This window comes from Apodemus sylvaticus, chromosome 17 (assembly GCF_947179515.1).
Source record: "Apodemus sylvaticus chromosome 17, mApoSyl1.1, whole genome shotgun sequence".
NCBI classification, from domain to species: Eukaryota; Metazoa; Chordata; class Mammalia; order Rodentia; family Muridae; genus Apodemus; species Apodemus sylvaticus.
The window spans coordinates 64,045,614-64,067,671 of record NC_067488.1 but is presented as its reverse complement, the minus strand read 5'-3'; the positions used below and the strand labels follow the sequence as shown (position 1 = coordinate 64,067,671).

General features: G+C 41.2%; 1 protein-coding gene across 1 annotated transcript in view; it reads left to right on the top strand.

Annotated features, from left to right (window-relative positions):
• Nucleotides 1–22,058, top strand: part of Nell2 (neural EGFL like 2) — a 301,332-nt gene that overhangs the window by 166,319 nt on the left and 112,955 nt on the right. Inside the window, exon 14 of the mRNA XM_052161466.1 lies at nt 2,830–2,955. Within this exon, the coding sequence (XP_052017426.1) occupies nt 2,830–2,955 (126 nt within the window). The remainder of the gene's footprint in view (nt 1–2,829; nt 2,956–22,058) is intronic.

The following is a 22,058-nucleotide window of genomic DNA, read 5'->3' as shown; positions in this document are numbered from 1 at the left end:
TCATATCATGGAAAGTTTCCCCTTTAACTATGGCAGATAGTTTTGCTGGGTATACTAATCTCATGTGGCTGTCATGGTTTTGGGAGTTAGCATTATTGTTCTGGGTTTTCGGGCTTTCAAAGTTGAAAGAAAAAAAAGTCAGCTGTTGTTCTGACGGGACTTTCTTCTTATGTGACTTATAGATTTTCTTCCCTTGCTGTTTTACAGTTTTCAACACTCCATTATTTGTTCTGTATACTTAGTGTTTTAACAATGAATGTGGCATAGGCAGTTTCTATTCTGGATTTAGCTCTTTGATGTGTACATCTGGTATATATATGAGCATATCTTTTCATAGTTTTAAGAAGTGCTTTACTCTGATTTTGTTTAATATATGATCTATGGTATTGGCCTGATATTCTCCTTCATCTATTTGCATAACTTTAAAGTTTCACCTTTTCATGGTGTCCCACATTTCCTATATGTTCCTTTCCTGTATTGTTAATAAAAACTTTATATTCTTTGCTTATTTTGACTAGATCCTTTATGTTATCTTCAAGTCCTGATGCTCTATCTTTTGCTTGCTTCATTTGGCTTGTAAGGTGTTCCCTTGAGTTTTCTTGTTGGGTTATTAGGTATTTTACTTTAATTTTTGTTTCAGCTTGAGTATGCCTCAATGCTCCTGTCTTTATTGAATTCCAATTTCCCCTCTGGGATTGTCTTCCTCATGTCCTTCAATCTTATGCTTGTGTTGTCTTGGGTGTCACTCACTCAGCCACTCTCTTCAAGTTTCCTCAGTTGTCTCTTTGCGCCTTCGTTATAATTTGTGAATTATTTAATAAAGATTTTAATTGCTCTTTTAAAGTCTACATTCTGGGATTCATCTGGGTCGTTCTAATTGCTGAACATATTTCTAAAGGTCTGATGGATTTTTGTATAGATTTACTGCCTTGCTAGCCTTTCTTTTCTTTTTCTTTCCTTTTTTCCCTTTCTTTCTTTGTTTCTTTCTTTTTCTTCCTTTTTTTGTTCCTTAGCAATAAAATCTAGGCACATTGGCTTCTTTTGTTATTTCTGGGTCTCATATGTATAGAACAAGTTGGGTCAGAATACAGGATGAGTGGGCCAGATGAGCCCCACAGGGTGGGTATGAAATCAGGTAGACACAAGCTGGGTTGATCTTGGTCCAATTCTGGAGTTTATATAAAAAAATATAAACTAGGACTAGTCCTTTTCCATATAAAAGGACTCATGCAATGAGACCCCAGAGAAGGATGTGCAGGGTTGGCTGAGTGGAAAAGTTCAGTGTGATATGAAAAGAATGTATGCATTGTGGGTAAAAATGGGTGTCTTGGAAGAAGCCTAGGGTTTGGGATGGTGCAGGCAGGAGTGGGCAGACTAAGCCAAGACATTGGGTGTAGGACTTGGGCTAGATCTGGGGACTTGGAGAGGGTATGGGAGGGGATAACTAGATGGACTCATACAGCTAAACCCTGGTGAAAGATGTTCAAGATCTGGCTGGGCAGAGAGGCTCATCTAGTGCTTATATTTCCCACTTTTAAATATTACCTGATACATTAATGCAAAAGAATTATGTATGTTAATGGCATATTAAGTAATATTTTAATATATGAATACATTATATAATACTTAAATCTGGTTGTATAGATTTATATTTTCAAACAGCTATTTACTTATAGTAAATTTTTTGAAATTTTCTATATTTCTGAAACATTCATTATTGTTATCCATAGTCTCTCTATGGTGAAGCAATCCAACAGAAATTCCTTTCCTATCTAACTGTAACATTAATATTCATCATCATTTTCCTATTCCTCCTAGTCTGTATGTGGTGGCTCCATTATTATAATCTCCATTCAAGCTCTGTGAGATTAACCTTTCTACATACCAATCTATATGGTATTTGTCTTTCTGTGCTTGACTTGTTTCACTTTCCTAGCCTTAGGGATTACAACTGTATGCCAGCACTCACGTTTTACAACATGCTGGGATTTGAACTGCATTCCTCATGTTTATACATCAGGTACTTTCCAGAGTGTACTGTCTTCTCAGTTCAGAATAAGGCTCTCAATAACAAGTATTCAGGAAGTGCTTTAGATTCCATATAAATGGGTATTATTAAATGAGGAGGTTTTATTGTAAAAATTCACATTCTTGACAATTAAAATCCTTGTGTATCGTGTCTTAACATCCATAATCTTTTATAACTTGAGGTGAAAGTTAACATGTATAAGATTCCACTCATATGTTACTATTTGATAATTCCTCATCTGTATCTTTTCTTTGCATTGTAATCCTGTCTGCATTCAGATACCTAGCAGGGTACTTATTGCTCTATCTGCATCTCTGATTAACTGATGCTCTTGGATTCCTACATTCAAATGAAATCCTTCAAGTTCTGTGTACACCGAACACTTTACCTCTTGCAAGTCCTCCCCAAGGTGTACAGAATAGGCAGTCAATCAAAGATAATACTTGGTCAACCCAGGGACTGAAAATTTCAGAATCCTAAGTGCAACCTGATTTCTGATTCATTTTATCAAACACGAGTAGATGAATGCACCAAAGATTTTAAAAGCTGTTCATAATGATACAAGTTGAAACCGGCAGACCTATTTAAAACCGTGGCAAGGAACTGTTCATAAAAGCACACATGCTTTCTGTCTTGTGAACATCAAACACTCTTATTAAAGGACATATTTTTGAATGCCCTTTTCAAATGCATTCATTTAGTTCAATTAGTAGCCATTCCGCTCTTCTTAGCAAGGAAACTCATAGGGAAATTCTTCAACATTGGCCACCATTGACCTCTGCCCCCTTTTTCCTTTGTAGACATCGACGAGTGTGCAGAAGGGCGCCATTACTGCCGTGAGAACACCATGTGTGTGAACACTCCTGGTTCTTTCATGTGTATTTGCAAAACTGGGTACATCAGGATCGACGATTACTCGTGTACAGGTAAACGGTGCTGATTTGTTATTGACTACTTCCTGTCTTGTTAAGTTTTCAAAGTTTTCTTTTTCTTAAATTTCTAAGAAGTATGTCATAAATGTTTCTTCATAAGAAAAATGAAAATGGAAATTATTGCATCTTGATCTAACATTTAATTGTGAATCTGCTCTGAAGAATAGAGTACTTGGCATTGCATGATCTTTACTTGGGGAGACATGAATAAATCTTTACTCAGTTTCATAGGGCGTTAACTGCAGACCAAAGTTACAATCGTACCTAAGTCTTACTTAGGCAACCAGTGAGTTTATTTGGCCTGTAAGAGCATGATTGAAAGATTAGTTACAGGAGTGTAGGTGATCCCAAAGCAGATATATCACAGAGAAGTCTCACTGCACCATGGATGGTCCCCATGGCTGCATATATGAGACACGTTCTCAGTTCAAATTTCACTCTGGATCCTCCTGAGAGCTGTTGTGTATAATTCTACATCTATACTAGAATTATGTACAGCTGGAATGGAGGTACAGGAGAGAGTAGCTGGATATTCAGGTGTGGATCTAATGACTCTTCCCTGATAGCTTCTATAAGGGAACCTCATTTGACCTAATCTTAAGGGTCTCTAGCCTCACACACAGTTATTTTTGCTAAGATAGTAATGCATGTTGTCCTTTAAATGAAGCATTCCATGGCACTCTTTGTTTACTTCTTAAATTCTTTCTACCCTTTCTTCCATGATGGTCTCTGAGTATTGAAGGAGATGATACAGATATTTAGTTATTTTCTTCTATTTTTGGACCTTGGACCACTGTGCCACAACAAAAAAATCACTTATTCTTCTGGAATTTGATAGAAAAAAATTATGTACGCTAACCACCAATCACCTCAGGGATCAACTTGGACCAAGGCTGACAGCAGTAATAATCTTACAGACAGAAACACAAATATTTAGGAAGCATTTTGATACTCCTTGACATAGAGTTTCATGGTTTCTGGGAGCATTTATTTCCACCACACAAGTATCTTTCTTTGCTCTTTAGCTGTTAATTTAACCTTAACAGCAAGGCAATGGGAGGTTTTCTCATCCACATTTTGTGTGTTATCTTCGCCTTATCTTATGGTGTTCTGGAGAATTCCATTATGGTTGTTCTACTGGGTCATATGCATCATAGTTGGGTAGGACTCTTACTGTGTTCCTCCCTTGGAAGCTTGCATCATGCCTTCTAATACCATGAAAGGTCATACTCAGAGACATGCAGGCCAGTTCCAGTTCAGAGGCCTCTGGGCACTGTGTCTTAAATGAATGGTGTTTTCAAAAATAGGGACTTACCATCTACCTCGTGGGTCTACCCAGGGCAATAGCACTAATCCAGATGTTATGGGAGTCTCTTAGACAAGCCTGACCAACAACTTAAAGTACAGCCTCTTATGTTTGGTGTTGGGGGGGTTGTCTTGTTAGGTGTTCTTTGGCACTTGAAGGGGGCATTGGTAAAGGCTGTTTTACAGAGGACTGGCAGCATCTCTGAAGACCTACTGCCATCCATTCTATAAAACAAACAAGCAAACAGCCCAGCTGGCATCAGGAGCCTTCAACCCACATCATATTAGCCTTCCACAGTCTGCTGTCTCCGTGCTGACTTAGAAGCCAACATGGGGGATACTATTTTCATGTATTATATTTTCCTGATTGTAATTTTGTATTTGGGAAAGTTCTTTCTGGACAGACAGCCAAGCCTCATTGCTTGTCTTAGCATCCTAAGTAGGAAGCCTTTGACAACGTCTGCATCCCCTTTCCAGTCCTGCTTCCCACTTACTCCTTCCAGACCGCAGCGTGCTCTCCGCTTCATCCTGGTTCTCAGGATGTCCCCGTGTGAGAACCTTTGGCAAATTACTTTCATCAAGGGACCACATTACCTCATAAGTCATAGAAGAAGATGGCCCTATAGGGATTTCTTCCTCCCAGAGTTTTCACATGAGCTGGACGGCTCAGCCTCAGTTGCATGTCTTATCACTTATATCAGGGCCACAATGACTACTACAGTAATAAGGTGCACCATTCTACACTACACAGAGGAGGGCACCACAGACACTCTAGCCTCAGACAGCTTAGCTTCATTTATATTTCTCATTCCTCACCACAGTAACAATACTACTCTCCCAAATCCTCTCTCTTGTTCTGTCACATCCCTGTTTTACCTCGAACTTTTACTGTTTTCCTGGGACACACACACACACACACACACACACACACACACACATCTACTTGTCCCCCAGGGGGAACATAAAAAAACAGAACAGAGCAACAACTCCACCCATGTCTAATTTAGTTTTACTGGGCTTTCTTACAGCAGCATAGGTGAGGGGCACCTACAGGAGTATGGACAGTCTCCCCACAGCTGAAAAATCTCACCCCAGCATGGATGACGCCTTCCCATGGCTACAGAGATGGAGTCTCTCTTTATGTGATGTTCTGTAGTCTGTACACTCCAACACTTCCTGAGAGCATCTGGGGCAGATGGGAGGAAGCGGCTGGACACTGAGGTGATAAGGAGCCTTGGTAGACCTAATCTTGAAGGTCTCTTCTGGTTACCATGGCTGCTCTGATTAAGATAGGTATGACCATTGCTCAGGGTACGCAGTACATGGCACGTTGGTCAGGAGAACTTTACTTCGCTTGTTAAGAAGAGAAAGAAAAGCTGAAGAGCAAAGTCAAGATTGTGCTAAGTATAGACTTAAACGTTTCTGCTTCACTAGTCTTGTGTGAATTAGTAAGGCTTCTCCGGGAGATGGTCCCTAAATGATACTTTATGTAATGGAAGAACATTTACATAAACATTGTTCTGTTTGTTCAGAAAGGACTTCTCCAGTCTCTAAGACACCAGAATACTAAAGAGCATTGTGGTGATGTGCAGTTGAGCCTACACGGAAGTGTCCCCTCTGTATGTTTTCTAAAACGCCATTGCCTTCAGTATCATGCCAAGTCCTGCTCAGGGTTGTCCTGACTGCCTGTAATACCTGGTGTTGGCTCATGGTTTTCTTATGTGCATATGAACACAAATGAGGCCAGATTAGCTTTACCACCACAGGCTGGAGGAACAGCGGAGTAGGAAACAAGACCTTCCTTTGGATTCTACCTTTTAATTGGATGACACATTAAAATAACAAAAAATCCAAAATTGTAAAGTTGGATAGCTCCTACCCTTTTTTTGTTGTTTTCTGATCTCCCATTTTTACATTTCTTCATCAGCTAAAACAGTATTACATATACTCTATAGACTCTTCAGGGAAGAGAGGTCTACCATACTCTCTGGCATAAAAATATGGATTTATATTAGGGAAGACATCTGTGTAGCACTCCTGGCTAAGGTGTCATTCTATGTGTTTGCGTAATTGTTATGCCTACAGTGATCCTACTATGCACAGATGATGTTCTACCTACCAGATCAAAGTGCTTATGCTTTAGATTGCTGACATAAAACATGGTGTCAGTGGTGAGAAAGTACATCTCTGTCTGTGGGGCCGAACTAAATACAACTTGTAGGTAGAAAAGCATTTAATAGAAGTACCAAGGGTTTTATAAACTCCTACTCTTCTGACAGCTCAGCGTAAACATTTATAAATCATGGGAACAATTCCCTTTTTCCTTGATCAAATGTTTAAGCAGAGTGGGTAACAGAGTGTCTTGAAAGAGGGCAATAGCGATGGTTTTGAATGTACAAACATAATAACGTAAGTTCCTGTAAATAACGGAGACTAGAACCCACGGCTTGCTATATCAATGATAGATATGTTTCATGTTAATGGTTAAGCTGAAGGTGTGCTTCTTAAAACTAAGAGTTGTAGTGGTTTCTGAGGTAGCTGAGGGTTTGCCCCCAGACACTTAGCTTTGCAGCTTCTTAGAGGTTCTCTGCTTTTCTATATTCATACATGTCGCAGGTTTTGAGTAAGAGGCCTGTGCTGAGGTTTCCCTTGGGGTGTGCTTCCTGGGGTTCTGTGCTGTGCTGTGCCGTGTTGTGCTGTGCACTGGCTGCACAGTGAATCCAGTGTGCAGCTTTACCCCCACTGGAGTCTTTCCTGCATTGCCCTTCTGTCCCTCACTGCATGTTATTTCCAAATGAAGCTTCACCAACCACTGTTGCTTCTGACTGGTGAGGGAGAAGGTCTGCTCATGGTTCCAGAGTATCTCCTGAGATGGACAAAGTGTCTCTTCAGCAGGCTGCAGAGGAAAGCTGAGATCGTTTTCAGAAAAGCTGCTCGGGCTGAAGCTTTCATGCTCATTAGAGAAGAGCCAAGACTTTGAAAGTGTGGCCGAGGACAGGGGCAGCTTTCCTTGATGAGGCACTGGCCTTTCCAACTCAGCTGCTTCTCTGCATTCTTATGAAGGAGAAACTTACTCCGGCCCTTAGATTCCTGTCCACTCTGTCTGGATAGACTAGTTTAAGAGCCACATGTCTAGGGCAGTATGAGTAGCTTTTAGTTTGTATCCAGAGCCCCGTGGGTACCTTCAGAGCTTTGTTCAGCCAGTCCCTTAAGCACGCGCGCCCTTGGGAGCTTATATGCAATAGGCTCAAAGATGAACCTCTTCTGTGACTTTGCCTTGCGCCTAAATCTATCTCACCTAGTCCTCTTTAGGAGACACTGTAAGATCTAAAGATGACGCAGTGTCTCTGACAAAGGTTGCAGTTCATTGCCTCTGAGTGTAGTGAGGAGCACATCCATCTGCAAGTGATGTAACAGAGAGTGAATGTCTGTCCCCCTCTCTCTTCCTGTTGAAGAGTCCTCTGCCTAACACAATTGGCACTTTAAATATACCCAGAAGACTCTTCGAGCTGCCTGTCTCAACTGAAAATCCATCACAGACATTTAAAGAAGACTTCAAGAGCAATACATATGACTTCACCATCCAGGTCTAATCAATACAGGAAGCTCTCTGTGCTCTGAGAGCCTTACACTGCTAGTGCGGCAGTCTCGTGTGCTAGAAGTAACTACCTCCCGTGGTTTGGTGGACTGTGCATCTGAAAACCTCAAGTACTTTAAATTAGGCTTTCCCTAGGTTGTTAAGGTTAAAGGAGCAGAAGAATTCTTGAAGACAATCTATTCTGAGCTCCTGCCTTTATCAAATGCAGAAGAAGAAGCCTTTTCCCATTTGCTGCCTGCCTGCCTGGTGTTGCATGGTGAGAGGCGACATAAAACTAGAAATAAGTCTATACATCCTTACCTTTGATTAGAGCCACCATGTGTCTGATTATCAGCTGCTTGAAAATAAAGGGAAAGGGTTTCCATTTTATGTAGACATGCACTATTCAATTTGTACCATTCATAATTAAATTCTCTTATAGGCTCTTTTGGTTCATTAGTTTCAACTTCAAGAGAAATCTCTCAGCCCCCACCACACACACGGCTATATTCTTAAGTCAGTGGTGAGCAGATAGAACTGTTCTTCTGGCCTCTGACATGGTCATACAGCCGCTGTGATGACTCAGTGAGCCATCTTCATAAATGTGGCAACAGATCAAACTTTTATAAGCTCATTAACATAATTTATTTCCAAGAAGATTCTATCATATTCCTAATTAATGATTCATAACTTATCTCTCTTCCACATCTGTTATAGAAGAGAAACTAGTTATAAGGTATTCAGGGAGAAGGGATGAGGGGGTAGGGGAGAGACATGAGAAACACAGGAGGAGGAGAGAAGGGGAAGGGAAAGAGAGAAAGAAGAACAGAACAGGGCAGGAGAAGAGGAGGGGAAAAGAAACAGGCTTTGCCTGAAATGACTCAAAACACTTAAAGTTCATTCTTTAGGGTCTTCACAATCATAACAATTTTTACGCATTGATTCTTTTTCTTGGTTACTGTTCTGGACAAATGGCTTTCTTGTTCACTTACATGGGCATAAACCAAATTAGGTAAATCGTGACTCCTACTGGGCACATCTTCCTGGCACAGGTTGTATGTAATAAATAGATCAAAAGTAAAATATCTGAATAGTAAAGATAAAACCAGTAAAGAATTTCCTATTATCAAAAGATAGAGATTCCAGTGGAGCGACCTGCACCTCAGAGATTCTGCTCATATCTGTGATTGATTGTTACAATTAGAAAGGCTTATTTGGTGATTGTTGCCTATAACCTTCCTAACCCCATGCAAGTCCTTGGAGTGGGAACAGGAAGATGGGAAGGATGGGCTGATGAAATGCTTAGCGAAGAGTCGTACCCCGCTAAGGAAACATACCTACCCACAGAAGTTACCTAAAGATGTGGCTATCACAACTACAGGGGCCAGTGGGGTGCTGTGGCTACCTTGTGATAGGGCTCTGAGGTGCTACTGTGCCTTTTACAGCCCACCTGTCCTTTTTAAATTACTATTAAATTATTTTATTTATTTACATTTCAAAACTTGCCCTCCTTCCTAGTCACCCCTCCCAGAGTTCTTCACCCCATCTCCCCCCACCCCCGCTTCTGAGAGGGTACTCCCCACTTGCCCAGCCACCCCCCACGTTACCCCCCCACCAGCATCCCTCTTCCTTGGGCATCAAGTTTCCACAGAATTAAGCACAACCTTTCCCACTGAGGCAAGACAATGCAGTCCTCTGCTACACATGAGACCAGCCCATGTATGCTCTTTGGTTGGTGGCTTAGTCTCTGGGAGCTCTGAGGGGTTCAGGTTAATTGACACTGTTATCTTTCTATGGGATAGCAATCCCCTTCAGTTCCTTCAGTCCTTCCTCTAACTCTTCCATATTGTTCCCTCAATCCAATGATTGGCTGTGAGTATGTGCATTTGTCTCCGTCAGCTGCTGGTAGAGCCTCTCAGAGGACAGCCATGCCATGCTCCTGTATGCAGACACAATATGTCATCTGTAGTAGTGTCACAGTTTGTCATGCATGCAAGTGTGGATGCTTCAAACCTACTTAGAAGAGGGGAACAAAGTAATCATGGGAGGCAGAGGGAGAGGAACTTGGGTGGGAGATGGGAAAGGGAGGGGAAAACGGGGGGGGGTGTCAGGATGTGGTATGGGGGATGCAGGAGAGAAGCCCAGAGGGGCAGGAGAATGAATTGAAATATGCAGCAATATGAGTGTGTGTGTGTGTGTGTGTGTGTGTGTGTGTGTGTGTATGGGAACCTCCACAAAGTCTCAGAGACTTGGGATGTGAGAGGTTCCCAGGACTCAATGGGGTTGATAGTAACCGAAAAGCCCAAGAGTGGGGAGATGGAATCTGAAGAGACCACCTCCAGTGGATATACATGGTCCCTAGTTGAGGCAAGGGGCCACCTACCCATCTGACCCTGAATTCTTCATGTCTAAAGGAAATGCAGAGACAGAAATGGGGTGGAGACTGAAAGGACACCCAGTGACCAGCCCAACATTGGGTCCATCCCATGCTAGCTGCCCTTTTGAGAAAATGGTTGAGTTCTCTGGGGCTCTTTCCACTCCATGCTTGCCCTCATTCCTTCTCAAATGCTGCATAGTCTCTGGAAGGCATCTTCATCGCTTTACATGGCACTAAGGGTTGGGGTAATGCCCAGTGGAGAGACCCTACTCAGTATTTCTGATCAAACTGCAAGATACACTTATTTTAAAACTTTTTTAATTTTCTTTCTTTCTTTCGTTCTTTCTTTCTCTCTCTCTTTCTCTCTCTCTTTCTTTGTTTCTCTCTTTCTTTCTTTCTTTCTTTCTTTCTTTCTTTCTTTCTTTCTTTCTTTCTTTCTTTCTTTCTTTTTCTTTCTTTCCTTCCTTCTTTCTTTTTTTTTTTGAGACAGGGTTTCTCTCTGTGTAGCATGGGCTGTCCTGGAACTCTCTGTAGACCAGCCTGGCCTCGAACTCAGAAATTTGCCTGTCTCTGCCTCCCAAGAGCTGGGATTAAAGGTGTGCACCACCACTGCCTGGCTTTTTTTTTTTTTTTTTTTTTTTTTTTTTTTTTTTTTTGCTTTTAAAACTTTACCTGCTCACCTCTATGGCCTCTCCAGGCTCTGTGAGGTGATGCCTCCTAAGTCCTTGATCAGGACCTTTGTCATTTCCTTTAGCAACAGAAAAGCAGAAAAGAACACTCCTCACTAAGTCTCTTTGCTCTTCTCTCTGCAACTAAATACCTTGTTGATTTTTGCTTGTATGTATGTCTGTGGGCCATGTATGCTTGATGCCTGCAGAGGTTAGATCCCCTGGGACTATAGTTACAGACAGCTCTGAGCCACCATGTGGGTGCCTTGTAGCCAGTGCTTCTAACCACTGAGCCATCTCTCCAGCCCCTAGAAAAACATTTTTAAAAACCAGAAGTAACAATAAAGAAGAATAGTTGGATTTAAATAATACTGAATATTTAAATATCTGTTTGTACATGTGGACACATTTCTTTAATCTAGGAGAGAAAGAAACTGTCTCAAAAAGATACACATACACACACACATCTGTGTGTGTGTGTGTGTGTATGACATAAGATAACTTATCATTTTGAAAAGTGCCAGCAACATTGCTTTTCTGTCTTTTTCCAAATATAATTTAAGTCAATGCTCATAATCTTTTGTATAAATAGAAAATAATTTTTTTAATTTTTTTCTTTATTGATAAATTTTTTATTTACATTTCAAATGATTTCCCCTTTTCTGGGTCCCCACTCCCTGCAAGTCCCATAAGCCCTCTTCCCTCCCCCTGTTCCTCCATCTACCCCTTCCCACTTCCCTGTTCTGGTATTCCTGTATACTGTTGCACTGAATCTTTCCAGAACCAGGAGCCACTCCTCCATTCTTTTTGGACCTCATTTAATATGTGGATTATGTCTTGGGTATTCAAAGTTTCTAGGCTAATATCTACTTGTCAGTGAGTACATACCATGATTGATCTTTTGAGACTGTGTTACCTCACTTAGTATGATGTTCTCCAGCTCCATCCATTTGTCTAAGAATTTCATGAATTCATTGTTTCTAATGGCTGAATAGTACTCCATTGTGTAAATATACCACATTTTTGGTATCCATTCCTCCGTTGAGGGACACCTGGGTTCTTTCCAGCTTCTGGCTACTACAAATAGGGCTGCTATGAACATAGTGGAGCATGTGTCCTTACTGCATGCTGAAGAATCCTCTGGGTATATGCCCAGGAGTGGTATAGCAGGGTCCTCAGAAAGTGTCATGCCCAGTTTTCTGAGGAACCGCCAGACTGATTTCCAAAGTGGTTGCACCATCTTGCAATCCCACCAGCAGTGGAGTGTTCCTCTTTCTCCACATCCTCGCCAACACCTGCTGTCTCCTGAGTTTTTGACCTTAGCCATTCTGATTGGTGTGAGGTGAAATCTGAGGGTTGTTTTGATTTGCATTTCCCTAATGATTAATGATGTTGAACATTTCTTAAGGTGTTTCTCAGCCCTCCGAAGTTCTTCATGTGAAAATTCTTTGTTTAGCTCCGTACCCCACTTTTAATGGGGTTATTTGGTTCTCTGTGTTCTACCTTCTTAAGTTATTTGTATATATTTGATATTAGCCCTCTGTCAGATTTAGGGTTGGTTAAGATCCTTTCCCAATCTGTTGATTGATGTTTTGTCCTTTTGACAGTGTCCTTTGCCTTACAGAAACTTTGTAGTTTTATGAGGTCCCATTTGTCAATTCCTGATCTTAGAGCATAAGCTATTGGTGCTCTATTCAGGAATTTTTCCCTGTGCCCATGTCCTCAAGGGTCTTCCCCAGTTTATTTTCTGTTAGTTTCATATGACAAGAACTTCAGATCTGTGAAGAAGGAAATGGAAGAAGATCTCAGAAAATGGAAAAATCTTCCATGCTCGTGGATTGGCAGGATTAATATAGTTAAAATGGCCATCTTGCCAAAGGCAATCTACAGATTCAGTGATATCCCCATAAAAATTCCAACCCAGTTCTTCATAGAGCTAGAAAGAGCAATTCTCAAATTCATCTGGAATAACAAAAAAACCAGGATACCTAAAACTATTCTCAACAGCAAAAGAATTTCAGGGGGATTCAGTATCCCAGACCTCAAACTTTACTACAGAGCAATAGTGATAAAAACTGCATGGTATTGGTACAATGTCAGGCAAGTGGATCAATGGAATAGGATTGAAGACCCAGAAATGAACCAACACACCTATGGTCACTTGATCTTCAACAAAGGAGCTGAAAGCATCCAGTGGAAAAAAGATAGTTTTTTCAAGAGATGGTGCTGGTTCAATTGGAGGTCAGCATGCAGAAGAATGCGAATCGATCCATTCTTATCTCCTTGTACTAAGCTCAACTCCAAATGGATCAAGGACCTCCACATAAAACCTGACACACTAAAACTACTAGAAAATAATTTTATCATTAGCTATTTAGAATAGTCCTTGTTAGAGTCAACAAAACTACAATACTAAGCAAGATGCATACATAATTCATTGTGTATATCTGTATCAAGGTAACTACTAGTATATAAATTGTAAAGGGATTGAGAATTCTGGGGAAGTGACACAGAGGACAGAATCCACAAGAAGTCCGTTGTGAGAACAATTGCAGGAAGTAGAAATAGGTGCGTCAGCTTTCACAAAATATTCTAAATAAAGCTATACTAGATATAAAATGCCCAGCTTGGCAGAGATCCTTAACAAGTATTAGTTGCCTTATTATTGGTGCTATTATTGTTAGACAAGCTATTTTCTTGAAGAAATGTTTTATTTCTCTGAGACCCTTCTGTCTCTGTGTTTTTCAGTGGTTGCACTTAAATTGGGTTATTAATTTCATAATGTAGACAGCCTCCCTGGAAAGTTGGCCACAACTGCCATTACTTATTCAGTTGTGCTTAGTTGGTACCTGTGATTGGGAACTTAAAATACTGTAATAAAACTCTGGTGTAAGAGAAGAGCATCTGCTCTGGGAGTACACTTCTTCCTTAGAGGAATCCATTGTGCTTCTTTGGCTACGGATGTTCCCACTGCTGTGGAGATCCAGTGTCAGACCAAGGCTGGCATCCATCCGGGACCCTGCTGGGATACACACCTGCCCAAGTCAGTGGACTTGGTTAGGTCTCCAGAGGACTGCAGCCAGATGAGCCTGCAGTGCGTAACCTGGTTTCTTTCATATGGTTTTCTTTTTTTTTTTTTCGATATATTTTTTATTTACATTTCAAATGATTTCCCCTTTTCTAGCCCCCCACTCCCCGAAAGTCCCATAAGCCCCCTTTTCTCCCCCTGTCCTCCCACCCACCCCTTCCCACTTCCCCGTTCTGGTTTTGCCCTATACTTCTTCACTGAGTCTCTCTAGAACAAGGGGCCACTACTCCTTTCTTCTTGTACCTCATTTGATGTATGGATTATGTTTGGGGTATTCCAGTTTTCTAGGTTAATATCCACTTATTAGTGAGTGCATACCATGAGTCACCTTTTGAGTCTGGGTTACCTCACTTAGTATGATGTTTTCTAGCTCCATCCATTTGCCTAAGAATTTCATGAATTCATTGTTTCTAATGGCTGAATAGTACTCCATTGTGTAGATATACCACATTTTTTGCATCCACTCTTCTGTTGAGGGATACCTGGGTTCTTTCCAGCATCTGGCAATTATAAATAGGGCTGCTATGAACATAGTAGAGCATGTATCCTTATTACATGGTGGGGAATCCTCTGGGTATATGCCCAGGAGTGGTATAGCAGGATCTTCTGGAAGTGAGGTGCCCAGTTTTTGGAGGAACCGCCAGACTGATTTCCAGAGTGGTTGTACCAATTTGCAACCCCACCAGCAGTGGAGGAGTGTTCCTCTTTCTCCACATCCTCTCCAACACCTGCTGTCTCCTGAATTTTTTTTTATTGTTATTTTTTTTATTCGATATAATTTATTTACATTTCAAATGATTTCCCCTTTTCTAGCCCCCTCCCACTCCCCAAAAGTCCCGTAAGCCCCCTTCTCTTCCCCTGTCCTCCCTCCCACCCCTTCCCAGTTCCCCATTCTGGTTTTGCCAAATACTGTTTCACTGAGTCTTTCCAGAACCAGGGACCACTCCTGCTTTCTTCTTGTATCTCATTTGATGTGTGGATTATGTTTTGGGTAGTCCAGTTTTCTAGGTTAATAACCACTTATTAGTGAGTGCATACCATGATTCACCTTTTGAGTCTGGGTTACCTCACTTAGTATGATGTTCTCTAGCTCGATCCATTTGCCTAAGAATTTCATGAATTCATTGTTTCTAATGGCTGAATAGTACTCCATTGTGTAGATATACCACATTTTTTGCATCCACTCTTCTGTTGAGGGATACCTGGGTTCTTTCCAGCATCTGGCAATTATAAATAGGGCTGCCATGAACATAGTAGAGCATGTATCCTTATTACATGGTGGGGAATCCTCTGGGTATATGCCCAGGAGTGGTATAGCAGGATCTTCTGGAAGTGAGGTGCCCAGTTTTCGGAGGAACCGCCAGACTGATTTCCAGAGTGGTTGTACCAATTTGCAACCCCACCAGCAGTGGAGGAGTGTTCCTCTTTCTCCGCACCCTCTCCAACACCTGCTGTCTCCTGAATTTTTAATCTTAGCCATTCTGACTGGTGTAAGATGAAATCTTAGGGTTGTTTTGATTTGCATTTCCCTAATGACTAATGAAGTTGAGCATTTTTTAAGATGCTTCTCCGCCATCCGAAGTTCTTCAGGTGAGAATTCTTTAACTCTGTACCCCATTTTTTAATAGGGTTGTTCGGTTTTCTGGAGTCTAACTTCTTGAGTTCTTTATATATATTGGATATTAGCCCTCTATCTGATGTAGGATTGGTGAAGATCTTTTCCCAATTTGTTGGTTGCCGATCTGTCCTCTTGATGGTGTCCTTTGCCTTACAGAAACTCTGTAACCTTATGAGGTCCCATTTGTCAATTCTTGCTCTTAGAGCATATGCTATTGGTGTTCTGTTCAGAAACTTTCTCCCTGTACCGATGTCCTCAAGGGTCTTCCCCAGTTTCTTTTCTATTAGCTTCAGAGTGTCTGGCTTTATGTGGAGGTCCTTGATCCATTTGGATTTGAGCTTAGTACAAGGAGACAAGGATGAATCAATTCGCATTCTTCTGCATGCTGACCTCCAGTTGAACCAGCACCATTTGTTGAAAAGACTATCTTTTTTCCATTGGATGTTTTCAGCCTCTTTGTCGAGGATCAAGTGGCCATAGGTGTGTGGGTTCATTTCTGGATCTTCAATCCTGTTCCATTGATCCTCCTGCCTGTCACTGTACCAATACCATGCAGTTTTTAACACTATTGCTCTGTAGTATTGCTTGAGGTCAGGGATACTGATTCCCCCAGATTTTGCTCCAAATGCATGGGCACCCTCTTTCATAAAAGAAACTTTATTAAAACTCAAAGCACACATTGCACCTAACACAATAATTGTGGGTGACTTCAACACTGCACTTTCCTCAATGGACCGATCAGGAAAACAGAAACTAAACAAGGACACAATGAAACTAATTGAAGCTTTGGACCAATTAGATTTAACAGATATATATAGAACATTCTATCCTAAAACAAAAGAATATACCTTTTTTTCAGCACCTCATGGTACCTCCTCCAAAATCGACCACATAATTGGTCACAAGACAGACCTCAACAAATATAAGAAGATAGAACTAATCCCATGCCTCCTATCTGATCACTATGGAATAAAAGTGGTCTTCAATAGCAACAGAAACAACAGAAAACCCACATACACGTGGAAATTGACCAATACTCTACTCAATGATACCTTGGTCAAGGAAGAAATAAAGAAAGAAATTAAAGACTTTTTAGAACACAATGAAAATGAAAACACAACATACCCAAATCTATGGGACACAATGAAAGCAGTGCTAAGAGGAAAACTCATAGCCCTGAGTGCCTCCAAAAAGAAAATGGAGAGAGCATACATTACCAACTTAATGACACACCTGAAAGCCCTAGAACAAAAAGAAGCTATTTCACCCAGGAGGAGTAGAAGGCAGGAAATCATCAAACTCAGAGCCGAAATCAATCAAGTAGAAACAAAGAGAACCATACAAAAAATCAACAAAACCAGGAGCTGGTTCTTTGAGAAAATCAACAAGATAGATAAACCCTTAGCCAGTCTGACCAAAGGGCACAGAGAAAGTATCCAAATTAACAAACTTAGAAATGAAAAGGGAGACATAACAACGGAAACTGAGGAAATCCAAAAAATCATCAGATCCTACTACAAGAGCCTGTACTCAACACAACTGGAGAATCTGGAGGAAATGGACAATTTCCTTGACAGATACCAAATACCAAAATTAAATCAGGACCAACTAGACCATCTGAACAGTCCCATAAAGCCTAAAGAAATAGAAGGAGTCATAGAAAGTCTTCCAACCAAAAAAAGCACAGGACCAGATGGTTTCAGTGCAGAATTCTACCAGACCTTCAAAGAAGAGTTAACACCAATACTCTTCAAACTATTCCACAAAATAGAAACAGAAGGAACACTACCCAATTCCTTCTACGAAGCCACAATTACGCTGATACCAAAGCCACACAAAGATCCAACAAAGAAAGAGAACTTCAGACCAATTTCCCTTATGAACATCGATGCAAAAATACTCAATAAAATTCTTGCCAACCGAATCCAAGAACACATCAAAACGATCATCCACCATGATCAAGTAGGCTTTATCCCGGGAATGCAGGGTTGGTTCAATATACGGAAATCCATCAATACAATCCACTACATAAACAAACTCAAAGAACAAAACCACATGGTCATTTCATTGGATGCTGAAAACGCATTTGACAAAATTCAGCATCCTTTCATGCTTAGTCTTGGAGAGAACAGGAATTCAAGGCCCATACCTAAACATAGTAAAAGCAATATACAGCAAACCGGTAGCCAGCATCAAACTAAATGGAGAGAAACTTGAAGCAATCCCACTGAAATCAGGGACCAGACAAGGCTGCCCCCTTTCTCCTTATCTTTTCAATATTGTACTTGAGGTACTAGCTCGGGCAATTCGACAACATAAGGAGGTCAAAGGGATACAAATTGGAAAGGAGGAAGTCAAACTATCATTATTTGCAGACGACATGATAGTCTACCTAAGTGACCCAAAAAACTCCACTAGAGAGCTCCTACAGCTGATAAACAACTTCAGCAAAGTGGCAGGTTATAAAATCAACTCAAGCAAATCAGTGGCCTTCCTATACTCAAAGGATAAGCAGGCTGAGAAAGAAATTAGGGAAATGACCCCCTTCACAATAGCCACAAACAGTATAAAGTATCTTGGGGTAACTCTTACCAAACATGTGAAAGATCTGTATGACAAGAACTTCAAGACTCTGAAGAAGGAAATGGAAGAAGACCTCAAAAAATGGGAAAACCTCCCATGCTCATGGATCGGTAGAATCAATATAGTTAAAATGGCCATTTTGCCTAAAGCACTATACAGATTCAATGCAATACCCATCAAAATCCCAACTCAATTCTTCACAGAGTTAGAAAGAGCAATTATCAAATTCATCTGGAACAACAAAAAACCCAGGATAGCTAAAACTATTCTCAGCAACAAAAGAAAGTCTCCTGAATTTTTATTCTTAGCCATTCTGACTGGTGTAAGGTGAAATCTCAGGGTTGTTTTGATTTGCATTTCCCTAATGACTAATGAAGTTGAGCATTTTTTAAGATGCTTCTCCGCCATCCGAAGTTCTTCAGGTGAGAATTCCCTGTTTAACTCTGTACCCTATTTTTTAATAGGGTTGTTTGGTTTTCTGGAGTCTAACTTCTTAAGTTCTTTATATATATTGGATATTAGCCCTCTATCTGATGTAGGATTCGTGAAGATCTTTTCCCAATTTGTTGGTTGCCGATTTGTCCTTTTGATGGTGTCCTTTGCCGTACAGAAACTTTGTAATTTTATGAGGTCCCATTTGTCAATTCTTGATCTTAGAGCATACGCTATTGGTGTTCTCTTCAGAAATTTTCTCCCTGTACCAATGTCCTCAAGGGTCTTCCCCAGTTTCTTTTCTATTAGCTTCAGAGTGTCTGACTTTATGTGGAGGTCCTTGATCCATTTGGATTTGAGCTTAGTACAAGGCGATAAAGATGGATCAATTCGCATTCTTCTGCATGCTGACCTCCAGCTGAACCAGCACCATTTGTTGAAAAGGCTATCTTTTTTCCATTGGATGTTTAAGTGGCCTTCCTATACTCAAAGGATAAGCAGGCTGAGAAAGAAATTAGGGAAATGACCCCCTTCACAATAGCCACAAACAGTATAAAATATCTTGGGGTGACTCTTACCAAACATGTGAAAGATCTTTACGACAAGAACTTCAAGACTCTGAAGAAGAAAATGGAAGAAGACCTCAAAAAATGGGAAAACCACCCATGCTCATGGATCGCCAGAATCAATATAGTTAAAATGGCCATTTTGCCAAAAGCAATATACAGATTCAATGCAATACCCATCAAAATCCCAACTCAATTCTTCACAGAGTTAGAAAAAGCAATTAACAAATTCATCTGGAATAACAAAAAACCCAGGATAGCTAAAACTATTCTCAGCAACAAAAGAAATTCTGGGGGAATCAGTATCCCTGACCTCAAGCAATACTACAGAGCAATAGTGTTAAAAACTGCATGGTATTGGTACAGTGACAGGCAGGCAGATCAATGGAACAGGATTGAAGATCCAGAAATGAAGCCACACACCTATGGCCACTTGATCCTCGACAAAGGGGTTGAAAACATCCAATGGATTTCTTTTCTAAGCAATCTCAACAAACCTATTGTCAGGCAGGCGATCCTCTGAAATGACTCCGAGCTGCCATGGCCATTGAAAAGCTTGTTGTGACTAATTGTTTCATATCTTGTTTTCATGACACTGCAAGCTATAATAAAATTACAATATATGTCAACTTTTACATAAGACCTGAAACTCAGGCAAATTTAGGTCTGTAATTGTGCAAATATATCCCTGGAAGCTAAGGGATGTCTCACTTGCCTCCTGTAGCCCTCTGTATATCATTATATGTTGTGGTTATGATTGCATAAGTTAAAAATATAAACACAAAGGTTACAAAGGCAAATTAAACTTCTGTGCCCCAGGATTAAAAGAATTAATGGTGACAAGCTACTTCTCTAACCCATCACCTGAGGGCAGAGATACGGCTCAGTGGGAAAGAGCGATTACTTTGCAAACGTGAGCACCAACATTTGAATCCTTAATGCCCACATTAAAAGCTTGGCATGGATGTGATATCTGTAATCCAGCTTCAGAGTACAGACACGCGTGGAATCTGGAGCCCATTGGCTGGACAGCCTCGGAGAAAGTCCAAGCTTCTGGTTCAGTGAGAGAAGCTTTCTCAAGGAAAAGGCACCAAGTGATAGAACTTATATGTCTTCCTCCAGCGTATACAGACCTGAATAGCCTCATGCATGCACAACACCCCACAGAAACACAGCACATCAAACACATATATACAACACATTTCACATATATACACATATGAACAATGCTCCACCCCCATATACATACACACACATATACAACACCCACATTTATACACAATACAACATATACATACATATGCATGTCATACACATGCATGTAAGTATACACAATGTATCTCACTCTCACACACACACACATATATATATATATATATATATATATAAAACCTACTTCTCACACATTCACACATATACACAACACATCACACATGTACACAGCGCATGCACATATGCACATACACAACACATCTCTCACACCCATATGCTCATACATCACATTCATCATGCAAACACACACACACACACACACACACATGCACTGAACAAAAAATCATTACCCAGGATGCATTTCTAGGTTAGTGTGTAGTATGTAGTCACCAGGACGGGCTGATGTTTAGGGAACTGCAGACAATGTGTCTGCACAGCAGCACAAGAAGCCAAGGCTACATGCTTACCTCCTTTCTAAAGCACATGTGTGCATGCATACAATTAGCATTCAGCTCAGAAAAGAACGGGTTTAAAGGCTTAGGCAGGAAGATGAAAAGCTCGGGCAGAATCTGTTCAGAATCTCTCAGTGAGTGGAGGAAGCTCGGCTAGTCAGACATCGCAGATTTCAGGCGTGTCAGCGCCTCTGTGCCTGTCCCAGCACAGCTGTCCTGCCTGGCTCTGACCACCAGCCTCACTGGCTACAGTTTGATCTGCAGAGTTCCAGAGTTATGCAGCCAAGCTAGCCTGCCTCTCTAAGAGCCAGCCCACCCTTGCTCTGAGCACACAGAGGGCAAGTGTGACCTCCTTAGGAGGCCCCGCCCACTTTGACTTGGTCACTTGCTAGACCCTAAATCGCTCCTGTTCCAGATGCATATATTGTTCAATTTATGTTTTAGGATTTTTTTTTTCCATATGAAAGGCATGGACTTGAAAATTCACAAAGGGGAACACAAAGGTTACCCATGTCAGCAGTGCGACATTAGCCGTGTCCTAGCAACAGACGCCTGAGGGGACAGGACTGCTCAGGCTCCAAGGACAGATGACACTCAGTCCTTCCTGCTTCCTCCTGTTTCTGATCACTGCACGGCAGAGTTCATCTCCCAGTTCAGCTGCTGCTCTGATCCTGAGGAGGACGGCATCGCCTGATCCTGCTGTCCGGACTCCTTCCCCAGCCCAGGGCACCAGCTACGGTACATTAGAGATCATCGCCGATCCAGAGGTTTTCCTCTCCCATCAAAATCCTTATTTATTTATTTATTTATTTATTTATTTATTTATTTATTTATTTATTTATTGTTTTGTCTCTGCTGCAGTGAGGCCAGCAGGAGTGATTGTCACTGGCCCCCTCTGTTACTTATCTCAGTGATTAATTCTTACTCTCTGCCCCTCTTTAAGAGGTTTTCTAACATTATTTTATTAAATGTAATACCACTGGGTTAGTTATCTCCTGCTGCATAACAAAGAATATCACACATAGAAACTTAAGTAACAAGCACTGTATTTCCTGGAGCGGGTGTGCTGAGGACTCGGGTACGGCATAACTGAGCGGTCAGTTTCCAGGGCCCGCAGGCTGCAGTCAGGGTGTTGGCAAATGCTGGGGCAGCAAGCGTACCCTCTAAGGTCACCTATTTTGTCCTTGGCTGATGAAGTTCCCCACTGGTGGCTGGTGGT